Below are 27,289 nucleotides of genomic sequence, written 5' to 3' on the forward strand. Positions count from 1 at the left end.
TACTACAGCACTGCAAGACGCTGACAAAGTTCCAGCGAGAGCGAGAGCAAGAGTTTGAGGTAGGAATCTGCAAAGAGCATGACATGGCTTCCCCATAACCAACATGTTTTAGGTTTGTAGACTAAGGAAAAAAAGAGAGCTAAAGTAATTAATAACAGGAAAGAAGAGAAATACTGGTCCAGGAGAGCAAGGCAATAGAGAGAATGTTTGCCTGGCTGGTGTGGCTCAGTGGTTGAGCATCAACCCAGGAACCAAGAGGTCACGGTTTAATTCTGGTCAGGACACATGCCCGAGTTGTGGGCTCAATCCCAGTAGGGGGCATGTAGGAGGCAGCTGATCAATGAGTCTCTCTCATCATTGATGCTTCTATCTCTCTCTCCATCTCCCTTCCTCTCTCTCTAAAATCAATAAAAATATTTTAAAAAACATAGAGGGAATGTCTTATTTCCTACTGCAAGCACAGCCCTCCTATTTAAAAATATTTAACCTATTTTCTTCTTTAAAAATGATTAATATATGAAATTTAAAAAAGATAAACACAAAGAAGATAATAAGTGTTACATCTCAGCCTCCATCATGAAAATGCTGGTGTATATCCATTCAGACTTTTGAGTATGCCTATACACACCAGGTTTATATAGTTTATTTTTTTCTGAAAAAAATGGGATCACACCTATAGATTGTTTTGTGATCTTGCATTTTTACTCACTGATATGCTATGAACTACTTCCTTCCTGTCTCTATGAAAATAGCCCTCACTACCCCATGAAAGGGCAGTGAGCCACCAGGTGCGGAGTACAGACTCTGGGGTCAGGCAGGTGAGGATTCAACTCTCAAATTGGCTATTTTCTACCATGTGACCTGCAGGAAGTTCTTTGGCTTCTCCAAGCCTCCAGTTTCTTACCTGTGTAATGGAGGTTACACTAGCACAGGGGTGGGCAAACTTTTTGACTCGAGGGCCACAATGGGTTCTTAAACTGGACCGGAGGGCCAGAACAAAAGCATGGATGGAGTGTTTGTGTGAACTAATATAAATTCAAAGTAAACATCATTACATAAAAGGGTACAGTCTTTTTGTTTTTTAGTTTTATTCATTTCAAACGGGCTGAATCCGGCCCGTGGGCCGTAGTTTGCCCACGGCTGCACTAAAACCTACTCCCTAGGTTGTTGCTAGAATTAAATGAAATACAATGCGAGAAAAGTGCTTAGCAACTACCTGACAGACAGCCCTGAGCTCAAAATAAGCTATTATTATTATTATTATTATTATTATTATTATTATTATTACTAGGGGCCCGGTGCACGAAATTCGTGCACTGGGTGTGGGGCGGGGAGGAGTGTCCCTCAGCCCAGCCTGCCCCCTCTCACATACTGGGAACCGTCAGGCGTTGACCCCCATCACCCTCCAATCGCAGGATCGGCCCCTTGCCCAGGCCTGACGCCTCTGACAGAGGTGTCAGGCCTGGGCAGGGGACCCTCATTTCCCCCCATCACTGGTTCTGCCCCCAGCCCAGGCCTGATGCCTCTGGCCTAGGCGTCCGGCCCAGGCAGCAGGGACCTGCAGTGGCAGCGGGGGGCGCCGCGATCACGCGGGCTCCACCCCTGCCCCTGCAGGATGCCTCTGGCTGAGGCGTTCAGCCCGGGCAGCGGGGACCCACAGCTGCAGCGGCCCCGCGATCGTGGGCTCCGCTTTAGGCCCAGGCAAGGGGCCCCTAGCTCCCGGGACTGCCAGCTTCGACCGTGCCCAGCTCCCATCACTGGCTCCACCCCTACTTCTTGCTATCACTGGCCAGGGTGGAAAAGGCGCCTGATTCTCCGATCATGGCTGGGGGGCAGGGCAAAGGCGGCCCCCAGGGCCGCCTTTGCCCTGCCCCCCAGTTCTTAGCTCCCCCCTGGGTTTCCGATCACTGTCAGTGGCAGGGGGCTTCTTCCTGCTTTCCCTTTCGCCTCCCTGCATTGTGCCTACATATGAAAATTAGCCACCATCTTGTTGGCAGTTAACTGCCAATCTTAGTTGGCAGTTAATTTGCATATAGCCCTGATTAGCCAATGAAAAGGGTATCGTTATACGCCAATTACCATTTTTCTCTTTTATTATTATTATTATTATTATTATTATTAGGCTATTGACTATCCTATCATATGATTATATTATATTAAAAAAAATACAGTCCCTCTGTTTGGGGCATTTAGGTGACCTCTAATTTATTTTTACTTTTCAATTTTGAAGTCATTATAGATTCATAGGAAGTGGCAAAAACAGTATAGAGAAGTCCTGGGTACCCTACATCCAATTTCCCACAGTGTAATATCGTACATAACTATGGTACAATATCAAAACCGGGAAATTGACATTGGGATTGACTGCTCTTACTCAGATTTCACCATTTTACATGCTCTTATTTATGTATATTTGTGTAAATATGAGTCAATGTAATTTTGTCATTTGTGTAGATTTGTGGAGCCACCATCAGAATCAGGATACAGAACTATTCATCATCACCAAGATCCCTCTTGCTACTTCTTTATAATCACACCCATACTTTCCCCCTTTCCTCCTTATCTGTAACCTTGGGCGACCATTAATCTCTTCTCCATCTCTGTAATTTTATCACTTCAAAAGTGTTAGCAAGTGGAATCATACACTAGGTAACCTTTTGAGATTGAGTATTTTTAGTCAGCACAATACCCCTGAGGTTCCTTCAACTCATGTATAACCAAAGTCTACTCCCTGTCATGGCTGAGTAGTATTCCACTGTATGGATATACCATAGTTTGTTTAACCATTCATCTGTTGAAGAACATTTGGGTTGTTCCAGTTTTTGGCTAATACAAATAAACTTGCTTTGAATGCGTGTGTAAAGGTATTTGTGTGGAGTTAAGTGTACATTTTCTCTGAGATAAATGCCCAGGAATGTGAATGTTAGATTGCATGGTGTGTTTATTTTTATGTAAAATTGCCAAACTTCTGTCCAGAGTGGCTATATCATATTGCATTGCCACCAGCATTTGGTACTATCAGTATTTTTTTTTTTAACGTTAGCTATTCTTATACGTGTGTGGTAATATCATGGTTTTAATTTGCATTTCCTACTGGCTAGTGATGTTGAACATTTATTCCTAGTTTTTGATGTGATAAACAATGCTAAAATGAATATCTTTGAATAAATTTTAAGTTAATTCCTACAAATGAATTCTTTAAAGTGGAGTTGCTGAACAGGCAGATTTTTTTTAAAGTACCAGTTTACATCCCTATCAGCAGCATATAAATTATTCAGCTTTTAAATCATATCGAATGCTCTCACTATCTCCCCTAATAAGTTTAACAGACACTTCTTAGGGAAATTTAAAAAAAAAAATGGGTTGCCTAAAATCTCAAAAGATCAGGAAATTAACCGACCGAGGTCCTTCTCCAAGGACAGCCCTCATTCAGACATGCGCTTAATATTTTCACTGAACACGTACCTTTATGGGCAATATGACACAGGTCTTCTTGCATTTTAGAAAACTCAGATGAGGTTTCAGAGCCATCAGAATTATTTTTCTCTTCTCCAAAATCTAGTGTTGACAAATTAGGATTGGAAGAATGCAGTCTTTGTGGGCCACCAAAAGGTTTAGGGACCTAAAGTAACACCAAAAGGAGATATTTCTTTAGAGATGCAAATTGCTCAGAAAATTTACTTGTTTTTAAGATTGGAAAGTAGTAAGAATAGGTCAATATGTAGGAAAGTCTTACTATTGAATGATTACTCATAAGAAAAATAAATGAAAATTCAGGAAAGCACTTTCTACCACAAATTGTACTGGCTTCTTGCAAAAATAAAAATGGGTGAAAGCCCTAACTAGTTTGGTTCAGTGTTGAGCGTGGGCTTGCAGACTGAAGGGTCCCGGTTCGATTCTGGTCAGGGCACATGCCTGCATTGTGGGCTCGATCCCCAATAGGGGGCATACAGGAGGCAGCCAATCAATGATTCTCATCATTGATGTTTCTATCTCCTTCTCCCTCTCCCTTCCTCTCTGAAATCAATAAAAAAAATATTTTTTAAATAATGGGTAAGAGCCTAGCTGGTTTGGCTCAGTGGAAAAAGCTCGGCCTGTGGACTAAAGGGTCCCAGGTTTGATTCTTGTCGAGGGCATGTACCTTGGTTGCAGGCATATTCCCAGTAGGGGGTGTGCAGGAGGCAGCTTATCGATGTTTCTCTCTCATTGATGTCTCTAACTCTCTATCCCTCTCTCCCTTCCTCTCTGTAAAAAAAAAAAAATCAATAAAATACATTTTAAAAAGTATGGGTAAGAAAGCACATATAATATAGTCTGCCTTTATCTGTGGGGATATGTTAAAAGACCCCATGGACACCTGAAACTGTGGATAATACTGAACCACAGAGGCAGGCAATTTAAAACGTATGAATTGTTTATTTTCCGAATCTACCTTTTCATGTTTTTGGACTGCGGTTCACTGTGGAAAACCAAAACCACAGAAAGCAAAACTGCAGTTAAGGGGAGACCGATATATTCTCTGGAAATGATAGAAGCATTAAAGCCATAGGTTGAAAATGATGGTTAAAGCTGCCGGGCTCTTCCTCATTATATTCAGTTCCTTCCTCCCAGCAATAATCATCCAGTGTCGAGCTTGTTAATAGTGGATAGGTTTAAAAACGTTTTCTTTGTTTGCCCTTGGTGCTTCTAGAAAATGAACTAACTTCTCACATATCTGTACACAAATCACTCTTTACTTTGAAAGTATTTAGGTTCAACCCATAAAGTGCTTTGAACCAAAGAGTCTACAAGAATATAGCAGATGACTTATCTGTAACTTTCTGATTTATCTGGACCCGAATATTGTTGCAATTTAACATGCAATGGCCAAGCTGCAAATCTTGGGCTCCAGCTTAGCTATGCATTGGGAAAGTCAGCAGCTAGTGTGACACAGTAAACCTCTGACAGGAAAATTGGAGACAAGAAGCAAAAGAGCATCTGCACAATGTGCTGTTCCCAGAAACTCGAGCCCGTGGGCTCAGAGGTTGAGGAACCCACTGAGCAGCAGCGGAAGAGGCGGGTCAGAGCACCTACCCAAGCAGGGAAGCCAGCAGGCAGGCTAAGCATTAAAGAATGAGCAGCCAAAGCCCTCGAAATGGCTCTAGTCCCTCCAGCCTCATGCCACTTCCCTGACCCAGTATTACATGCCTGTCCTAGTGTCCAGAAAATCTCAGTGACCTAATTCCTCTCTCTGCACAGGGTATTTGATAGAATAATTAGAATCTTCACCTGCCTCTTCTATGCTCCTACTTGAGTTCAAGTAGCCCCCAGCACGTGGCGTGCAGAGAAGGGCCAGTGGAGGAGCCAGTCCCCTGGGGGAGCAGTGGTTACCTGTAGTGTTCCTTTAGTATCTTTGCCAATAGCTCGGGACCGCCACCTCCTGTGAGATCTTTTCTCCTTTTTGGGACTTTCAAAAGCTCCACCCTTTGTTTCAAAATGGGAAAGAGAGCACAGACAGTAAGATCCACCAACCAATAGGGGAAAACGCACAGCAAAGTAACCACCTCCATCCCCTTAAACTTGGCCCAAGCACCGGACCAGACAACATCCACTGTTAGTGAAAGGCGGGGAGGAAAAAGGGAAGCAGGAGAGCACCAGGATGCAAACAGAAGAGGGACCTGGCTCACCTGGATGGCGTTGATAGCTGGCGCCGAATACGTCCGATGCAGGACGTCCATGCTCTGCAGGAGCTGGCTCATTTCCACCAGGTAGGAGTGGCAGTGTGCCAGGTCTGCGGGAGAAAAGCAAAAGGCTGGCTCAGGGGCACTTATCTGGCATTTAGGCATCGCTGTGCTAGCACAGCTACTTTTCTCATTTATTGGTATCTGATGTGCACCTGTTAGGATAGGAAATTTGACTTCCTCTTTTATAGGAGAGGCAGTAGACCAGTGATGGCAAACCTTTTGAGCTCGGCATGTCAGCATTTTAAAAAACCCTAATTTAACTCTGGTGCCGTGTCACATATAGAAATTTTTTGATATGTGCAACCATAGTAAAACGAAGATTTATATTTCTGATATTTATTTTATACATTTAAATGCCATTTAACAAAGAAAAATCAACCAAAAATATGAGTTCGCGTGTCACCTCTGACACGTGTGTCGTAGGTTCACCATCACTGCAGTAGACTGTCGTGGTTAAAGGTGTGCCCCTGGAGAACCAGGCTGCCTCCGTTTGAATGCACTTCATGAACTGTGACTCTTTGGCAAATTATGTAACTGCTGCATGCCTCAGTTTTCTCATCTGGAAAGTGGGATAATTGTACACCTAGCTCACAGTTTTGAGTTAAATGAGCTAATATATGCAGTGCGCTTTTAGAGTGCTGGCACATTGTAAGCACAACTAAGCCATCATCATCATCACTTCTAATATTGCAATAACAGGGCACCACTGTCCGCTTATAAGGACCCGGTACAAGTTAAATGGTGCACTTCTGCAGACTGGCCTAAGAGGACCTAAGATATTCTCGGACCAGTTCCTGGATCACTAACTCAAAAATTGTCCTCAATTTGCTGTTTACTGGGTGACACCAGCTGTGTCTGCTGAGGAATCAAAGCCCAAGTGCATTAAGACGGTGGCTCAGTGGATAGAGCGTCAGCCTGCGGACTGAAGGGTCCCAGGTTCGATTCCGGTCAAGGGCATGTTACCTTGGTTGCGGGTACATCCCCAGTAGGGTGTGTGCAGGAGGCAGCTGATCGATGTTTCTCTCTGATCGATGTTTCTAACTCTCTATCCCTCTCCCTTCCTCTCTGTAAAAAATCAGTAAAAAATATATATTTTAAAAAAAAGACAGTGGCTCTCAAACTCTGGGGCCAGCAGAATCACCCGGAGAACCTGTACAACCACAGATCGCTGGGGTCCACCTCGGTTTCTGACTCAGACTATCGGGGTTGGGTCCGAGACTCTGCGTTTCTAAGTTCAAAGGCCAGGCCAGTGCTGTTGGTCCATCCCCTGGAACGATACTTCACGGACTGCTGTTACTCAGTGAAGCTCGAGAGTGATATTTACTGAGAGGGCAAAGCCTACATGGCCCTACATGGTAATATCACTCACCAGAAGCAAATGTGGCTTTCAAGGCTACCACCCAGTGCCTTTCTCTAACAGTGGTTCTCAGCCATGGCTACACCTTACAATCAACTGGGGAAACTGTTTAAATGTCCAAGTCCCACCCCCAAACAATTACAGCAGGTCACCTACAACCCCACGGGTGACTATTCTGTTATTTAGTTCCCTGGGACATTCTTAGCTAATTATGGTTGAGAACACTGAGCAGCCTATGGCAAGAGTCGTCCATCCTGGCTCCTTATTAGAATCACTAAGGGAACTTTAAAAAATCAGTGATGCCAGGGCCCTACTCCAAACCAACTGAAAGAGATTCTTTGGGGGAGGGGCCCGGGCACGGGTCCTCTTGCATTTTGAAAGACTCTTGGTTATTCTAATGTGCAGCCAGGGCAGAGAACACCTGTTTTGTGTGGGTCTCTGCTCACCTCTAGAACAGTGATTCTCAATCCTTTTTGGCATTTAAACAAACAGACAGCAGTGCAGGCCCCACCCTGGAGGCTGTGGTTGAATAAGCCCACGTGGAAATCAGCATCAGTACTTGAAGGACAGAAAAGAAAAGAAAAGCTGTCTGCATCCCCCCCCCACCCTCCCCCCCTCCCCCCCCCCCCCCCCCCCCCCCCCCCGCAATGAGCAGAGTGTTCTTTGTTCCTCACGAGTACAAACTCAATCAACAAAACAGGAGCGGGAGTTCGGACAGTGATGGGTGGGATGCAAGTGCGCCTGAGGTGTCAATGCTGAACCCGGTCGATCCAAGATCAAGGAGGGAGAGAGGCCGAGGTGTCCAGTCGCCCTACCTTTCGAGCACTGCTCCATGTCCTCCGAAGACTGCAACCACAATGGGACCCGAATCTCTCCACAGGAAAAGGATAAATTGCCTCCGGTTTGAAACGAGTTCTGCTTTGATATACTGCTACGCTGTTCCACAGATGACAAGAACACAGTATAAATGAAGACAGAGCCCGTGGGAACACTCTAAGGTCAAAGGATAGTCCCTAAGGGAAGCCACCTGCCTGGTGGGGAAAGAAGCTTCTAGCAAAGCCCTCCAGTGAAGAACCTGGCTCTGGCTGTCAACCGGCCAGGCCAGGAGGCCTTGGGCTGCAGTTCTTCTATCCAATGATGATAATCATATCAAAATCACGATAAATGTTGGGGGACTTTGCAATCCCACGTGGCTATCAATGCACCTACTGCATTTTACAACCAGATAAGAAAACCAAAGTCAAGCTGGTCAAGAGGAAGGTGGAGCATTCAGGGTATAAAGTGCCTCTCCACACGCTACTCTCCAGCTGTCGTCCCAGAGGGAACACGCTCCCTGGCCCTGGTGACTCACGGGACCAAGGGGCTCATTAAATACCAGCTCAGGCTTCCCTGCTCCTCCCCTCCAACCATTCCTTCCTCAGACCCAGCCCCCTCCCCCAGGGGGACTCCCCCACCCAGAGCCACCCCTTTGTTAGGTTCATTATTGGCAAATTATTACCTTCCTACTTGAGAGGGAGTCCAAGACCCCGGGCGCGGAGTCTGTGACGGAGGGCCCCGGGAAGAAGTGGTTCACTTCGTGGGGAAACATGGCGATCTCATTCTGACGATACATCCGATGGTGGCGGAGTTTGGACACCCACTCGTCAAAGACGTCATCTGACTTGACCTACATTGTGTTCGGTTGGAAGAAGGAAACAAGGGTGTCACTCAAGAGCGTCTACTGGCACACGCAGAAATGTAGAAATGCCAGCTTATTGACTTAGTTTACATTATGTGAACCATGGGACAAGTTGAGCAGGAAAGAGAGTAAAAATGGTTTTGTAAACTATACATTTAGGTTTTCTATGAAAGGGTCCAACTGCTACACTAATAGTAGGAAAGCAAAACAGTATCAGTTATAGTGAACAACAAATAAAACTGAACTTTATATTTCTCTGTCTCAAAGCATTTCCAAGTCCTGTGTCCCAGCTTATCCCAACCCTGCTGAAAATATTAGCACACTGATTTTTTTCTTTTTTAAAAAAATATATTTTATTTTTTTACAGAGAGGAAGGGAGAGGGATAGAGAGTTAGAAACATCGATGAGAGAGAAACATCAATCGGCTGCCTCCTGCACATGCCCTACTGGGTATGTGCCCGCAACCAAGGTACATGCCCTTGACGGGAATCGACCCTGGGACCCTTGCATCAGCAGGCCGAAGCTCTATCCACTGAGCCAAACCGGTTAAGGCCACACTGTTTTCTTTTTAAACTCTTTCATAATTTGGACTTTTCAGATCAATCTTCTCTGAATTGGAATGACTTAGTAAATTCTTCCTAAAATATTTATCTTTGTAAACCTCTGTCAGAGGATCCATTGCTGAGGAATAGGTTAATGAATGTGAAGGTTATTTAAAAGAACATTTCTCCTGCTCTCAGAAAAAGAAAAAGTCTGATAAAGTATTATTGGTGATTTCCAGGGTTTTTCAAACTCACACACACAAACATTTAGCTACTCTTGCCCTGGCCGGTGTGGCTCAGTTAGTTGGGCATCATCCCAGGTATCAGGAGGTTGCTGGTTCAATTTCCCAACAGGCACAAAACTGATTGGCTGCCTCCTGCACACCCCCTACTGGGTTGTGGTCTTGATCCCCAGCAGGGAGTGTGCAGGAGGCAGCCAATCAATATTGCACTCTCACAGAGATGTTTCTCTCTTTCCCGCTCCCTTCCTTTCTCTCTAAAAATCAATATTCTTTTAAAAAATATATTTTTATTGATTTTAGAGAGAGGAAGGGAGAATAGAGAGATAGAAACATTGATGAGAGAGAAATATTGATCTGCTGCCTCCTGCATGCCCCTCCCACTCCCCCCTACTCCCCACCCCACACCCGTCCTCCTGCACTGGGAATTGAGCCCACAACCCCAGCTTGTACCCTAATGGGGAATCGAACCATGACCTCCTGGTTCATAGATCAACGTTCACCAGATGGGCAAAAATCAATATACTTTAAAAAAACTATTAGCTATTATCTCCATAAATGAATATCTATTAATATCTAATTTCCATAAAAAATAGTTTGTAAATAGTAATTTTTATTATAAAACACTTCAAATGTTCATAAAAGTACTACAAAAAATATTACAAACACCTATGCAGCATAGGCATTTCTTAATAGTCAATATTTTTGTGGGTGTGTGAGAGTATATTAAATATTTCCAAAATGAAAAATGATAGATTCTTGTATATTAGAACACAGACTCATAAAGTAACAATTTATAATACCCCCAAAGGATGTGTGGTAGGTTCACTTCTAAGAAGAAAACTTTAGGTCAATGCTGTTAAAATCTTTACAAATGCCAGCCACTGCTGAGAGCAAGGATGTGGAAATAAATGTTAGCTGCATCATTCACATGGGAAATGGTAGTTTGGCTCTTACATTTGTTGTGTTATTAGAAGTATGTGCAAGACTTAAAACCTCTCTAAGTGCTCTTGAATGTGTCATGTACAGGAAGAAGCAATACAAACAGGCTCATCTCTCCATTTCCCCTAAATTATGTCCTTGAAATAGATTTCATTTCCCAGGTGTGAATCTATGTCATCCTGTGCACCGATCTGCTCTCAGAGGCCCTTGAAAATCAGTGCCCAAAGTGTTCATCTGGACTCATTTTGTATTGGTTAAACAGAGCAGAAGAATAAAAAGCACTTTGTTAAACAATGGACCAGGGTTCTGTTTCAGCCCCTCAAGTAGTTCTAGGACTGTGGGTGGACAGCCAAGTCACTCTGCTACCAGATCCCTCATCCATAGAATAAGAGCGCGGCACTGGATGACCCACATTTAAAACTGCCTGCCAAAGGCTACTAAGTAGGACCTTCTGATAACTACATGTACCTACACTGACAGTCACAGCTCATGTTCAAGAGAATGAGCAAGAAGCACAAACAGAACTTCAGCGGAATCAACTCAGAGAAGTATGAAACTGTGTTGTCATGATATTTAGCATGTCATGTGTCTTCAGGCATTCTAGTTCTTTAAAAATTAGGAATTAGAAATCACTTTTATTTGGTAAACTAGAATAGTGGATGAACAAGAACCTATAATTTCCTGGCCGTGTCAAAACACAGAACTAAGAGTCACTGAAGTACAAGGAGAAATGACCTAAATTATTGTAAAGAAGATTGACCATTTAAGTGGGGGTGGCGAAAATATTTTTTCTTAAAGCTTCTTTTAAAGATTATGTCTCTGCTTCCTTTACTTCACACCAGTTGTTCTCAGCCAGGGGTGGATTGCCCCTCCCCCCAGGGACACTGGCGATGTCTGGAGAATTTTTTTGGTTGTCATAACTGGAGGGGGTTGTTACCAACATCTAGAGGCCAGGGAGGCCACTCGACATCCTGCAATGCACAGGACAGGCCCCCACGGCAAAGAACCCTCCAGCCCACCATGTCACTAGCGCTGAGGGTGAGAAACCCTGCTTTACACAATTCACCGTACCCACAGGGAGAGGGCCCTGGGCTAGGGAGCAGAATGGACTTGACTGTCTTGTGTGGTCAATGGGTCACATGTATATGTTACATGTCTATTTGCCCAAGCACCACACACATACATGCTATGGGAGGACAGGGAGCTCATAATCTCATGCTTTTACTCTGCCAACACTCAGCCCCCACTGCCAAGTCCAGATAATGTGCCCAAGTAAGAAAAAGTGTCTTAACATTTTCTAACTTCTAATATTTGTGTCCCGCCTAATAATTATATATAACAACTAAACTTATTGAGATTACTATGGGCCAGGCATTAGGCCAAGTTTTCTACATGAGGCCTATAATAATTCCCATTTTGGGGTGTGGGAAAACTGAGGCCTTCAGACATTAAATACTTTGCCAAAGGCCAAGAGCGAGTAAGTAGCCAGGTCAAGCATTGAACCACATCTGAACCTCCGAAGCTCTTGTCTCATGCTCTCAACCATCTCTCCCACGTGCAGGAGAAGACGGCAGGCAGTTAAGCAGCTTTGAGAAGTACTGTTTGGAGGCCCACACTTCAGGGGGAAATTCCTGGCATTCAATGCAATATGAGAAATTTAATGGAACCCATATAAAATTAGCCAAAGTTGTAAGTCAGACTAAATATTAAATATTATGTTTCAAGGAACATATTTTAACCTATGGTAAATGGCTCTTCACTAAACATGATACTGTATTTGGAAACATGAAGATGTTTTTATCATTGATCACTGCCATAACTACGAAGAGGTATTGGGGGATGCGGAGACAAGGATGCTAAACCTCCAGCAGTGTGGGCCCATCAGAAATACTTTCATAGGGAAGGTCTACATGTTGGCTGGACATTCAGAAGTCTTCAAAAGGCACCATCAATAGTGCTACACTGCAACATAAAGCAGCTCTGCCCTGGAGCCAGCCGGGAGGGGCTCACCTTCAGGTGGTAGATGTGCTCCTCGGTGTCCAGGTCTATGCACTTGGATGACTTCTTCACAGACATCACCGAGAGCCCCACATCGATGCAGCCATGCAGCTTCTCCCTGTCAATCTGCGGAGGCAGGAGGGGGGCCCCTGAGAACCGGACACCGCAGTGGTGGTAACATCCTGGACACCCCTTCACCTGCCACAGCCACTAACAGTCGCCCTAAGAACTCGGACTTATCAAGCACCCAGTGTGACCCAGTACTGAGTTCCAAGTGCTGCACAGGCGTCGTCTTCTTTAATCTGTGAGGGGCTATGTAACAAACGGTTTGCCCAGCCAGTAAGTGAGGAAGCAAGAAGGTGAGCCCCGTGGACTGACTCCACAGCAGCAAATGCACCTTTCACTGCACTTCCTCCCACAATTCTTGCTCCTGTTAAATTCACAGGGAAGTGATTTAAAAAGAGGGGTAGGGACAGGAAGCTAAGACAGGCTACTGTGGGTCCAACATTATACCAAATGTTCTGTACGCAACTGTACAAGATGAGCACCGTAGAGGCGAGGAGAGGAAGGGGGATGGGAGAAGTGCTGGGTGAGAGAGGGGCCCCTACGAGGGGCAGAAACAAGGGGACCATCATATCACCTTCACTAAGGGTTCTCCACCAAACCACCCAGTCACCGTTACACTTGCCCTATGTCTTGCTCCTGTTATCTCGCTGCAAAAATGTCTTCTCCCACCCAGAGTACCCCTCAGCTGACCTAAGGCCAGCACAGACCCCTGGGTACACAGTAGGGTGTTGAGAGGAGCCCCACCTCCACTCAGCGGGGGAACTGAGCCTACCTAGAACCCAGGGCTGGGGAGCAGCCCCCTGTTCCATATTACCCTTGTGGCTCCAGTTCAGAGAAATGGAATGCCGTCCCCCACCATGGACACAATCTCATCTATGAGTTGACAACAACTAGCCCTTCCGAATTCGTCAACAGCACATTGATGAACAAGGAGACTTACATCAGTTTGGCTCTTGGCATACTTCAAGATTCCTTTGTCCAGATAGAAGAATCTCTGTGGGGAAGGAAGTATAATTCACAAACACATTCCATTTAAATGCCCGGTCTTCCCTTGGTCGCTATTTTCAACTTCAAATTAAAATGCAGGTGAGGTCCAGGCCAGCGTCTTACCTTGTGCCAGCCTTTCAGGGGCCACTTCCGCTTTTTCAGCAAAAATCCTTTCTGAACTGGTGGCTCCTGGGTGTAATTCACCTCTCCCCTCAGTCCTTCCACCACCTCCCAGCTGTCCTGTTCCAACAAGAGAGGTCATGCTAAATCACTGTCTTTCAAAACAATAATGACATTAAGAAGCACTTTGTTCTATCAGAAAATCCATCCAAGATGGTGAGCCTGGCTGGGTTGGTTGGGGAGAAGAAATTCAAATTTAATTTTTATACCATTCCTGGATTTTACAATCTTACTGCTATAATTTAATGGCATCAAGTTTATTTAATTTTTTTATTTCCCAACAAGGCTCTCTTACAAGGGAATGTTTCTCTCTCTTTTGGTGCTTCAACCTTGGCAACTACAGCTAGGGGTAAACTTCGCTGTTAAGTTCTATTTTTGTTCCCTTTGACATTATCACGCAGTTACTGTTTACTCACCAGTAGACCTCAGACTGAATTTTAACCAAAAGCTACAGACATGAGGATGGAAGTGGGGGTGGGCTGAGGTGGTAATGTAGGAAGACGGGCTTAAAAATTGGCTGAAAAGTTTCAGACCAGATGCAAGTTGGCAAACATGACAATGTGGTCAAAATAATGTTTTAGTTGCAGGTTAATATCTTCAAATTCTAGGTATTTTAGTGAAAATCCTGAAGCATCAAAAAAAATGCTTTTACAACAAGCATTTTCATCTTTCTTCCCCCCAGAAATTTTGTTCCTTTCCCCTTTCTTTTGTTTGCAATTTTGAAGATGTACAAACAATTGTTACAATTAATCTTCCATCGTTCCCTATTTAGGTTATTTCAAGTAATTGATTGAAAAAGAATTTTAAAAAGGAATGCAGCCCAGCCGGTGTGGCTCAGTGGTTGAGCATCAACCCATGAGCCAGGAGGTCACGGTTCGATTCCCAGTCAGGGCACATGCCCGGGTTTCAAGTTCAATCCCCAGTAGGGGCATGCAGGAGGTAACCAATGGACGATTCTCATCATTGTTGTTTCTATCTCTCTCTCCCTTCACCCTTCCTCTCTCTGAAATCAACAAAGACATTTTTTAAAAAGGAATGCAAAAGAAAACCACTAAAAATTCTGAAGAGTTATTTTTACATGCTCGACAACGCATAAATCATTGCAAAATTACCCCAAGATAGACCAAAATTGGCAGTACTTCAGTGCCTACAATAATGGAGTTTTTGGTTATTATTATTTTTACATTTTTATTGGAATGCACAAATCTTAGTATAACTGAATAAATTTATACATCTATATCCTTTGTAACTACCATCCAGATCAGAGAGAAAACATTTCAAACACAGGTAATTAAGTTTTGACAAATATTCCCAGTTACTGAGATATTACTGGCATATAACATATAAGTAAGTTCAAGGCATAAAACGTGATGGTTTAAATCACCTCCATTCCCTCACAGAATTACCACTTTTTCTGTTGGTGCAGACAACATTTAAGGTCTACCTTCTTTTAACAACTTTCAGTACGTAATACAGTACTGTTAATTATAGTCACCATGCTGTACATTAGATCCCCAGAACTTTTCATGTTATAGCTGGGTGTGTGTGCCATTTGACCAACATCTCCCCACCGCCCCACCCCAACTCCCCGCCTGACAACCACCATTCTATTCTCTCTTTCTATTAGTTTGGCTTTTTTTTAGATTCTGTATCTAAGTGCGAATGTATAGTATTTGTCTTTTTCTGATTTATTTCACTTAGCATAATGTCCTCAACATCCATCCATGGTGTCACAAAAGGCAGGATCCTTCTTTTCATGGCTGAATAATATTCGTGTGTGTGTGTGTGTGTGTGTGTGTGTGTGTGTGTGTGTGTGTGTGTGTGTGAATGTTATACAGTCTTTATCCATCCATCCATTAATGGACATTTGGATTGTTGCCAGGTCTTGGCTATTGTGAATAATGCTGCAATGAACATGGGAGTGCAGATATCTCTTCAAGAGACAAATATGTCCTTTAACCAAGATTTCATGTTAACTTGCTCTTAGTAGAATCTCCAGCCTACAGGCAGGTGGTGTGGGTAGAAGCCAGAGGGGCTGGGAGATGGATAGTAAGTCTGGACTAGTACCAAGGGGCAGAAGCAAGTAGACTCAAGTCTCAGAAAAAGGTGATCTAATGGGAAACACAGGAAGTCCTGGGTGCTCTGGCTTGGTTTCCATGCTGTCCTTAAGGCCAATACATGGGAAATGTCTGGTAACAAGAACACTGTCCTGTGTTAACTGAACTCTTTATATAACAATCCTGACAGATCTGCCTTCTATCTGACTGCACTTGACTGCGAATGCAGTTAGAGGTACATCCGAGAGTTTTAACATGGCGGCAGTCTCCCAGGATCTGGAGTTGTAAAAGGGAATTATTCAGTGGAAAAAGCAAAACTTCAATTCAGCACTTAAGTTAGAGAACATTTTCAGAAAAACAGCAACGTCAAATGAGATTTCTTTATAGTAATTATTAAAAGTCACTTAATTACATCCAGAAAATAAATGGAAAATACATATTATTAAGTGATGGGAAGGCACAAATACACAATATTTTTCTGCTCATATTTGTTTCAGCTCAGAAAGCCATTCCTCGAAGTTTAAAATGTCTTACCGGTCAAAGTGTTAATTAATCTTAAAGGCCATAAAGTAAAAATTTCACTTCCTCCAGGAAGCCATCTTCAAACCAAGTACTATTTCATCCCTAGGAATCTCAGCATTCCATTTACCGTTCCAACGGCTAACCACTTATTTACTGGTATGGTTTTCTCATCCCTACTGGACACTAGACTTCCTGAGGGTTAGAGTGTGTGCGGTTCACTTCTGAATTCCACACAGCGCCTAGCCTGCACTGTGCACAGGATGCACCCCATCAGCAAGTGAATAAACTTGGTCCTGGCATAAGACTGCAAACAGATTATGTTCTTGGAATATCACGAATTGGCACACATTGGAAGTGTACCAAATATATTTGGACTAAATGACTGTTTACAAATCAAACACAGCACATTCGGATATGCGAAAGTGGGTGTATGTACGTTATCATTGTTCAATGAAAATTTAAGGCTGAAAATCTTCTGGAACATGCTCTAAGGGAATCAAGTCCTTTCGATTTGTTTGTTTTAAGACTCCCAAGTAGAAGGTAACATGCAGAGTACTAATACTAGGCCATCATGCACATCTGCAAAATACATTCAATTATGCAAAATGCAGTGTCAGGGAGGATGAAATGCCACTGCATACTTTACAAAATGGGGGGAAAAATGGATTGAGACCGTATCTGTAGTTTAAAGGAAAAGAAGAGTTAAATTTCGATAATGTTTCCAGGATTCACAATAGGCCTCCATTCTCCAGAACTCTTGAGACGTAGGACATTCCTACCAAGGAGCCAATGTGGCGAGCAGGGAATTAGATGAGGTTTGTTGGCTCTTAAGGTAAATAAGCCAAACAGGGTTCACATTTATTTGTACAAAATATCCTCCTTCTTCCTTACGTTATCTTCTACCTGGGCTCAGAACGTGTTTAAAACCCTTACCAAACACCAGCTTTAAAGAACATTTAAGAAAGCGAAGGCTCTCCCGGGCGGAGGAAGAAGGCACCGCAGCCAACTCCTCTTCTGGGCTTGGCATTCAAAGCCTGCCTCCCCACTTCCCTGTCTGTCACCATCCTGGACCCTCGGGGCTGAAACCTGAGCTCACACCCCGCCAGTGTTCTCAGTTGGGGGGCGTACTGCTCCCTCTGAGGCTGGGAGCCAGAGATGGTAGATACCCGCTAATGCCTGCCATTTAAAAAACACAAAGAATAGTGCCTGGGGAAAGCCATCCAGTGAGGTCTGACTGACACAACGCATAAATACCACAATGTAAACAGGGATCCTATAAAAGGACTGGAGCAGACTTTCCAGCTGGCGGAAAGCAGGGACCTTCCCTGTCTCATTCACTACCTAATAGCACAGAGTAGGCATCAATATGCTGAACGAATTAATGGGGCAATTCCAATAGCTAAGATTTATTAAGCATCAGGCAGTGTGCTAATCACCATACTCACAATATTGCTCTTACTCCTTGCACAATCCTGTGATATGGAATTTAGTAGTATCTTTATTTTTTTGAATGTGGAAACTGAGGAAGGGAGGATTAGAAAACTTCCCCAGTGCTACAAAGCTGCCCAGGGAGAAAGCCGCCTAACTGAAAATCTACATCTTTAATCATTCTGCTCATATGAACGCTGTATATTCTACCGTACTTTAAACATGTGAATTCTGATGATGAACCAGAAATAAATGCATGGGGCAGGGAAACAGGGGAATAAATCCAGGAGGTGGCCAAGATCCTGAAGCAATGGTTAAGAAACACCCCCTATGGACAAAGACAAGCAAGGTCTGAGACTCTGCTGAGACCTACCAGTTTCCTGCAAGGTAGTCCCTTGGGGGGGGGGGGGGGGCGCGGAAGTCAGCCATGCATTTTAATGCTGCCAAGTCTTTGCTCCTTGCCTTTTGTATATCTGAATGTCTGTTCCATCTACTTCTCAGTGGGGAATTCTCATTTAGCCCCAAACTTCCTCAGACAGAATTCCCTCCTTCCTTGGCGCCTACACAAACCTCACTGGTATTATCCTCCCTATCTAGAATTCGGGATCCGTGGGGACAGGAGCTCGATACTGTTGGTTATATCTCACTGCTTTGGACATAGGGCCCTAAATATAGTTACTGAATGAGTCTTAGCAGCAAGGGGTGGGGTATAAAAAGGACCCCACAAGACCCATGGGTGAAGGAATCGAATACTGTGTGCTGGATTCGGATGGATTGGTACTCAGGACAGAAAAGAGCAGAGATGCCAGTTGCTCTTGGCTAAAAGGCCTGGGTGGCAGGGCGTGGCTCCACTTGTCCCTCACACACGCAGTGGCCCGGGAGCAGGGCACGCACCTTGAGCTGAGATGCACAGCACAGGGTGGACTTGACCCTGGGGAGAGTAAGGCCCTGCTGACTTAGCTCAACGTCCTGGGCTGATACCCTGCCCTCGGGCTGTCAGGCTTAAAGCTCACCACGAACAGCAGGTGGAGAGAGAACTATGGTGGGGTGTGGGGGAAGTGGCTTCTTAAGGCTTCTGCTTGAGTTAACTGCAGACAGTCTGGCACTGTCATCTGGCACTAAATTCAGTCTGAATGTCTTACTGAATGTCTCAAAGGTGCCAAATGCAGAAAGCTTCTTTGTGGTTGGAAAGGCAGCTAAGTGTTAGCTCAAGCACACGGGCTGACTCATGTCCATATTGTGAGTGCACCAATCCAGAGCATTTCCCTCCAGCTCAGCTGCTTCCAGGTCCATCTCCTGTGCACCTCTCAGAGGCTGATTCTAGGCCCCGCCCTGGCGGCGGTGATGTCAGATATAGAAAAGGGCTTAGCTTTCATGCTTGAAGAGTGTGATGGAGGGAAGTTTGGTGGCTGCCTCTATCTGCCATGACTCGGGGAGTGGGTTGTTCGGATCACTTATTTAGTCTGTTTTTCAGAGTTTTAAAAATCACAAAGCAAGACTCAGTGTTAAATCACATGGAGTTTAATTTAACGTGTCTTTAGAGAGCAAAGGCATTTATGATCCTGTAAACCCTCAGGATCATCAATATAATCTTTTATGATTGTACTACGGACACATGGAAATACTTGTCAATAGAATTCCAGTTAATGTAATTAACTGTAACATGTCAGACCAACTCTGTTCCTCTATTTCAATTATTGAGATTTGCAATTGTTTCTTATCAATTGTTTCTTCCTCAACTAAGATCTGGTGAACACCGGTGGGCCTGATAGCAATACAAATAAGGGGACAAATTAGGTGGGGGAGGGGTGGTAGTGCATGCAATCAAATGCAGTGCTTCTTGTCCTGTAACGTGCACACCAATCACGGAAGATCTCATCAAAATGCAGATTTCCGTTCAGCGGATCTGGGGGCAAGGCCATGGCTGCTTCTTGGCAGCTGCAGGGCTATGGGCCCACTTAGAGCAGCCACTATATAGGAGACGGGCTATCTTAGGAATTAGGATTTCACTCGTTAGGCTCTGAGGGCAAAACCAGGACTAACAGGTAGGAGTTATAAGGCCCTGTATTTCAGGACTTCATAAAGTGCGGACTGTCTGCCCTGGCCAGTGTGGCTCAGTTGGTTGAGCACCATGCCATGCACCAAGAGGTGCCCGGTCAGGGCACATGCCGGGGTTGCATGCTCAATCCCCAGTAGGAGGTGTGCAGGAGGCAGCTAATCAATGTTTCTCTCATCCACGTTTTGCTATCTCTTCTCCTCTCTCTAAAATCAATAAAAGCATATTATTAAAAAAAGAATGGACTGTCTGATTCTCTAGTAATTCATACGATAAAAACGACCATTACCCCTTTCTAAGAACTGCCTTCTTTCCATGGTGGCTGACAGGCTGTGGTGGGGATCGGGGGTTATCTCACCACACACGGGCACGGACCAAGTGATGACAAAGAAAATCTCCAATATAGGCTCCTATGTGAATGGGCCTGGGCCAGAGGTGTGAATGGGGGAGACTTTTGCTCTTCATTTTATACCTTCCAGCGCTGTTTCCATATTTTCTCTTTATTACCTTTTAATTTTAAAAAAGTCATATTCCTTTGGCATATTAGAGAGCTCTGCCCTTTGGTGTCTGAGCACTGAAGAGAAGCAACGGATCAGTGATTCTCACTCTATATTCAGACAGAACACTCTTGCCTCCAGTCACAGGCCTCTGAACCTCCTCGAGAAACACCCTCCACTGCTGGATGGCACTGGCTGACAGTAGTGTTCTCTCTTAGAGCGTGCTCAGCTATTTTTCGGAACTTGAAATTTGCAATCAAAGTAGAGGCACATTTCGAATAAATTAAAGCAAACATGATTTAAAAGTAATAGCAGCAGGAGGCAGAAGTTCAGCATAATAAATGTCCTTATCCTTGATCCAAATCATCCATGAATTTTTTTCACAGTGCTATACAAGAAACACTGGTTCTCATGAGAACTGAGCAGAAGGTTCGGATCCTGAGTGCCTTATGTATCAAGAAGGAATGACTTGCCCTAGCACCATGGTCTGCAAACTGCGGCTCGCGAGCCACATGCGGCTCTTTGGCCCCTTGAGTGTGGCTCTTCCTAAGCCTTAGGAGTACCCTAATTAAGTTAATAACAATGTACCTACCTATATAGTTTAAGTTTAAAAAATTCGGCTCTCAAAATAAATTTCAATCATTGTACTGTTGATATTTGGCTCTGTTGACTAATGAGTTTGCTGACCACTGCCCTAGCCACTTCTTCTAAGTGGTTAGAGTGTCGCCTGTGCACCGAAGGGACACAGGTTGGATTCCTGCTCTAGGACATGTACCTGGGTTATAGGTTTGATCCCCTGCCCTAGTTGGGACATGTGTGGGGGGCAACCAATTGATGTGTCTCTCTCACATCGCTGTTTCCCACTCTCCTTCTCTTCCACTCTCTTTTTAAAAATCAATGGAAAAAAGTATCCTTGAGTGAGGATTAACAATCCTATCTAATAAAAGAGAAACCTGGTAATTAGCGTATGACCGCTACCCTTCCAATTGGCTAATCAGGGCAATATGCAAATTAACTGCCAGCCAAGATGGCGGCTAGCAGCCAGGCAGCTTGAAGCTAACATGAGGCTTGCTTGCTTCAGTGATGGAGGAAACCAACCTTCCCAGCCTGCCTTGCCGGCCTCTGAGCCTGCAGTTTGAAACATTGTAACAAATATAGAAGCTAAACAAAACCCCAGAAACCTGCTTTCAGCAAGCAGGGATCTCAGAGCTGGAGTTATACATTGTTTCGATTATAGAACCCAAACAAACCAGATACCTGCTTTCAGAAGCAGAGGCCTCAGAGCTGGAGCCAGAGCTAAAGCTGGCCCAGAATAAAAAAAGAAAAAGAAAAAAAGGAGCAGTTGGGAGCTTCAGACGGCCTGAAAACAGCCCTCAGCCCCTCACCCAGACTGACCAGCCCCCCCAGTGGGGACCCCGACCCTCAAGGGTGTGTGACCAGCTGCAAACAGCCATCATCCCCTCACCCAGGCTGGCCAGGCACCCCAGTGGGGACCCCGACCCTGAAGGGTGTGTGACCAGCTGCAAAGAGCCATCATCCCCTCACCCAGGCTGGCCAGGCACCCCAGTGGGGACCCCCACCCTGATCCAGGACACCCTTCAGGGCAAACCAGCCAGCCCCACCCATGCACCAGGCCTCTATCCTATATAGGAAAAGGGTAATATGCCTCCCAGCACCGGGATCAGCGGAGCCGCGAGGCCTCCCAGCACCGGGATAAGTGGAGCCGCGAGGCCTCCCAGCACCGTGATCAGCGTGACAGGGGGCAGCGTCCAAACCGCCTGATCGCCCTGTGGCTCTGTGTGTGACAGGGTGCGGCGCCCCAACCCCCTCCCCCACCGGCCCTGCTCTGTGTGTAACAGGGTAGAGCCATAACCTCCCCATCGGCCCTGCCCTGAGTGTGAGAGTGGCAGCGCCCCAACCCCCTGATCGGCCCTGCTCTATGGGTGATAGAGGGCGGCGCCCCAACCCCCCTCCCCATGGGCCCTGCTCTGTGTGTGATGGGATAGAGCTTTAACCTCCCCATCGGCCCTGCCCTGAGTGTGACAGTGGCGGCACCCCAACCCCCTGATCGACCCTGCTCTGTGTGTGACAGGGTGCAGCGCCCCAACCCCCTGATCGGCCCTGCTCTGTGTGTGACAGGGGCAGCGCCCCAACCCCAGGATTGGCCCTGCTCTGTGGCTGACAGGGGGCGGCGCCCCAACTCCCCAATCGGCCCTGCTCTGAGCCCGACCAGGGGCTGCACCTAGGGATTGGGCCTGCCCTCTGCCACCCGGGAGCAGGCCTAAGCCAGCAGGTCGTTATCTCCCGAGGGGTCCCAGACTGCAAGAGGGCACAGGCCAGGCTGAGGGACCCCCCTTCCCCCCGAGTGCACAAATTTTTGTGCACCAGGCCTCTAGTAAATAATTAAATAAATAAATAAATAAATAAGAAGGAATGACTTTTTTTTTTTTAAATATATTTTATTGATTTTTTACAGAGAGGAAGGGAGAGAGATAGAGAGCTAGAAACATCGATGAGAGAGAAACATCGATCAGCTGCCTCCTGCACATCTCCTACTGGGGATATGCCCGCAACCCAGGTACATGCCCTTGACCGGAATCGAACCTGGGACCCTTCAGTCCGCAGGCCGACGCTCTATCCACTGAGCCAAGCCGGTTTCGGCAAAGAAGGAATGACTTTTGCATTAAGTGGGTTATATTCTAGTCCATAACTGAGCTTCTATTTAATAAGGTAATGTCTACTCAAAGGTCTAAGGCTTAGCACCAGGCAGGTACTGGTGATGCAGAGATGTAAAACCCAATGCTGGCCGCCAAGAAGTTAACATACATTGAAAATAAAGAGAGCAAACGGACGAAAACTTGTAAATACAGAATGGGACGTTCAAACAACCTACTGCAGCTGTCAGGTAAGCACCATCAGCTGAGGCCAGATCCACCTTAGGGGCAGAACTTGGGCTGGGACTTGGAGAAAAGCTGGCATCCAGGTAGAAGCAGGGTTTCTAAAGCTACCCTGACCAATTACCACAGACTGGTGGCTTAAAACCACAGGAATGTCATCTCTAGTTCAGAGGCCATGCTTGCTCCAGAGGCCGGGGAGAATGGGCTTGTCTTAACTCGGGCTGCTGTAACAAAACACTGCGGCGGGAAGTCCAAGATCAAGGTGTTGGTGAATTTGGTTCCTGGTGAGAACCCACTTCCTAGAGCGTGTAATTGGAGTGGCTGTAGCTGCCTTTTCTCTGGGTGCTCACAGGGCCTTTCCTCCAAGCGTGAGAGAGAAGGACTCTGGTGTCTTTCCTCGTATCAGGGCACTAAGCCCATCTGGTGACACCATCCTCATGACCTCGTCTAAAATTAACCTCCAGAAGACTGACTCTCTCTCTCTCTCTCTCTCCTTAAAATATATTTTTATTGATTTCAGAGAGGGAGGGAGAGATAAAAACATCAATAATGAGAGAGAATCATTGATTGGCTGCCTCCTGCATGCCCCCAACTGGGGATCAAGCCTGCAATCCTGGCATGTGTCCTGATGGGGAAACAAACCGGGACCTCCTGGTTCATGGAAAGGAACAAAGACACCCTGACAACTCAAATATGTCATTTTAGCTGAAGTTTGAACCTCTTCCCATATCAAATGTTTGTTTTTTCTTTTCAAGACTTAACTCAGAATAGAAATATATTGAGAATTGAGTCTTGTATCTTTGCCCTTCCTACTTTCAGAGTATCTATATATATAAAAGCCAAGCGATCAGAATGACTGGAACAACTGGAACAAACAGTCACTATGACGTGCACTGCAACAGCCAACCAGCCCAATGGGGCCCTGGTAAGCCCCACCCAGTCTCCCACGACCCCTCCCCCTGGCCGGTCCCTCCCCCGATCGCCTGCATTGGGGCAGGCCTTCCGGACCCCACCTATGCACAAATTCATGCACTGGGCCTCTAGTAATGTCATAACCATAAATGTGACCAAAAGGTAGGCAGTAAAAGGTCCATAAAGGTAGAATCTGGAAAACTAAGACAGAAATATGTAAACTTTTCTTGGTAGTTCCCACCAGAAGAAAACCTCGGCAGACAATCAGACCTCAGGGATCCTTAGGCTGCTTTACTCATCAATGTTATTCTTGTCCCTGCGTCCTCAGAGGCGTTGGCTTCTGGAGGTTTGTTTAAACAACAAACATTTGCACCGAAGGCACATGGAACTTGAATTAACTTCTACGGAAGCTTTCTAACATCTAAAAAAACTAGTGTTCTCCAAATAGATGGTTGCCTGATCCCCACTGCTTGTTAGCTGTGTAACTCTAAACAAGGCCGTTAGTATCTCTGGATCATATTTTCTTTCTAAAGCATAGAAGGACAGCATCAATACCATGGTAATTAGCTAGTTATTAATAGCAGGAAAGGAGCAAAAGGGAGGCCAGACATTATGAGCATGGCCATCTGGACAGCTTCACCAGGAAGCTGCAATTTCAGTCACCAGCGAGTCACCACCCATCTCCTGTAGATCACTGCGGGAGAGGACAAAGGGGAGGGTGGATGCATGTGCAGTGAAGTTGGGGGGACCTAGGAAATATACTTATCAATCAAACCTAGGAACAGAAATCATTGGCTAGAAGAGGTGGAGCCAATGCAAGCCCATGAAAATTTGGGAATACATAATCCGCTAAACCAGCGGTTCTCAAGCTGTGGGTCACGACCCCTTTGGCGGTCGAACGACCCTTTCATATGGGTTGCCTAAGACCATCCTGCATATCAGATACTTACATTACGATTCATAACAGTAGCAACATTACAGTTACGAAGTAGCAACGAAAGTAATTTTATGGTTGGGTCACAACATGAGGAACTGTATTTAAAGGGCCAGAAGGTTGAGAACCACTGCCCTAAACAAAGGAGCTGGTGCTCTTGGTTCATGGCTCTCTTGGCATCTTTGCATTCACCCGTATTTCCTCCATGCCATGTGGCCAGGCCAAACTGACATGCAATGGACTAATGGGCTACAGCAGGAAACACAAACTAACCAGCCTAATGCTAAACTGGACTATGCCCTAACATGGAATGGAAACTCTGGAGACTGGCTTTTATTTTGAAGACACCACAGCTACACTTCTTCCTTGGTGGGACAAAGGGAAATAGGACCAGGGAAACGCAAGGGTGTAATTCCACAGAAATAAAACTTTCTACACCATTTCACCTCCCAGGCGAATCTCAGAAAATTCCTTTTCTCAAAATATCGCAAAAAGCCCACTCCCACGAACAACAGGTGGGGATAAGAGCTTTCCCCATAACAGTATGAAAGAACATAATGAGCCCTAAGGCTGCTATCAGATACTGGCTAACATCTATGTCCCTTGCTGACTCCTCCTCTCTGAGCAACCTAGATAGAAGCCAAGACGTCTGACTGCGTCATGTCACGTCCCCTCCAGCTGAAAGGAACAGTCCTCACGCGGTACTGCTTGAGGGCTTCTGGGACTCTTCTTGGGGAAGGTGAGAGTGGTTTATGCATCCATCACTTATATAGCACACTCCACATGCAGGCTCTCTTCTAGCTAAGCAACTTGCAAAACTTTATAAGAAACCAAGTAACTGCCGAAGGTCAAACAGCTTATGAACAACCTAAGATTTAAACTCAAGCCCTGGCTCCTGAGCAAGTTCATATTCACTGCTTTTCATTTTCTGTGACCATCAAAGAACAATTATGATGAATTATAACATTCCCAAGACCCTCCTCCTTGATTGGTCTCTCTCAAGAGTGTTTAGCCCCTGCTTACAAAAGGCAGCTGGTAAATCTCAGTGTCTCTGAAGACGTGATGAATTAAAAGAAATAAACAGGACTAAGTATTTGCAATAACCAGATGCTGAAATTACAAACTCCTGAGCTTTAATTCACTTTTCTTGGCAAATTCTCTCCCATTCAACTCCTGTGCCCTGTGGGTTCTGGCACCAAGCCCAGCAGCTGGGCTCCCTGGAGCGCTGCATCATCTAATAGCAAACACTCGTGGATGACCCCGGGAGGCTCAAAAGCCACCTTGGATTAGCGCAGGGACACGAGGGTGATGAGAACAAACTGCATATCTGTAAGGAGGCTTACCTGGCAATAGATCTTTCCATTTCAAATCCCCTGTAATCATGAACTAAGCACTTGTCAATTATTTTAGCAGGATTCACCTTCTGTTTTCTGATCATGGAGCTAATGCTAGCAACATAGAAAGGGAAAAAAGGATGGAGGCCATGCTCCCTTCACAATCTATAGCCTCGCCAGAGTTGACCACTTGTTTGTTGAGATCTGCTCTGCTGTCCTGTCCTCTGTAGCTTCAAATCTCCCTGCCCAGTCTTTTAATAATAGGTTCTTAATAGACATTGATTGAAGAAGTAAAGTTTAGGGCATATAGAACTCTTTCATTAAAGATAAAACCTAGTCATTCATCTTTAGCTCAATCTGGCTTCTGAAGCGTGCTAGTTTCAAAGTTCTAGGAAAGAAATGGAAGGGGGCAGTGGGAAAAGACAACAGGAAACCGCAATTACTCATATTGTACAAGTTTTGAAATAGTAATTGCCTCTCCCACTTAGATACCCCTTAACCTACTTCATATGTCTACAGAGCTTTGTGAATAGTAATTTTCTACCTAGCAATTGCATGCTTCTTCATTCATTAATTTAATCCCCACTTACCGAATGTCTACCATCTGCTAGCCTAGGTACTTCATATTTATTATTTCATTCAGTTTTCAAAAGGAAGCACAATGTTCTAAATTTCACAGCTAAAAAGCTGAGATTCTGAGGTTTTATATAACACTAGAGGCCTGATGCATGAAATTCGTGCAAGAGTGAGCCTTCGCAGCCACAGGCAGCTGCCTGGATCCCTCCCTCGAGGCTGCCTGGATCCAGATCCCTCCCTCATAGCTGCTGCAGCTGCCTCGATTAGTGGCTGCAGCCCCGGCTTAGTCCGGAAGGGCATCCGGTCTAATTAGCATCTTACGATTTTATTATGATCGACTAGAGGCCTAATGCATGAAATTCGT

General features: G+C 45.2%; 1 protein-coding gene across 11 annotated transcripts in view; it reads right to left on the reverse strand.

The window, feature by feature from the left end:
• Positions 1-27,289, reverse strand: part of OSBPL3 (oxysterol binding protein like 3) — a 157,156-nt gene that overhangs the window by 49,615 nt on the left and 80,252 nt on the right. For 9 of the 11 annotated variants that reach the window (XR_009454769.1, XR_009454768.1, XM_059712581.1 and 6 more), the window contains 8 exons: positions 13,656-13,772; positions 13,486-13,539; positions 12,492-12,605; positions 8,579-8,746; positions 7,896-8,016; positions 5,667-5,770; positions 5,371-5,463; positions 3,466-3,622 (listed from right to left, as the gene is read on the reverse strand). Coding sequence is in view for 9 of the 11 variants with exons in the window: in XM_059712581.1 (XP_059568564.1) it covers positions 3,466-3,622; positions 5,371-5,463; positions 5,667-5,770; positions 7,896-8,016; positions 8,579-8,746; positions 12,492-12,605; positions 13,486-13,539; positions 13,656-13,772 (928 nt within the window). In the remaining 2 variants the exon portion in view is untranslated. The remainder of the gene's footprint in view (positions 1-3,465; positions 3,623-5,370; positions 5,464-5,666; positions 5,771-7,895; positions 8,017-8,578; positions 8,747-12,491; positions 12,606-13,485; positions 13,540-13,655; positions 13,773-27,289) is intronic. The other 2 variants (XM_059712589.1, XM_059712587.1) reach the window with 1 other exon arrangement.

Source organism: Myotis daubentonii, chromosome 10 (genome assembly GCF_963259705.1).
Source record: "Myotis daubentonii chromosome 10, mMyoDau2.1, whole genome shotgun sequence".
NCBI lineage: Eukaryota > Metazoa > Chordata > Mammalia > Chiroptera > Vespertilionidae > Myotis > Myotis daubentonii.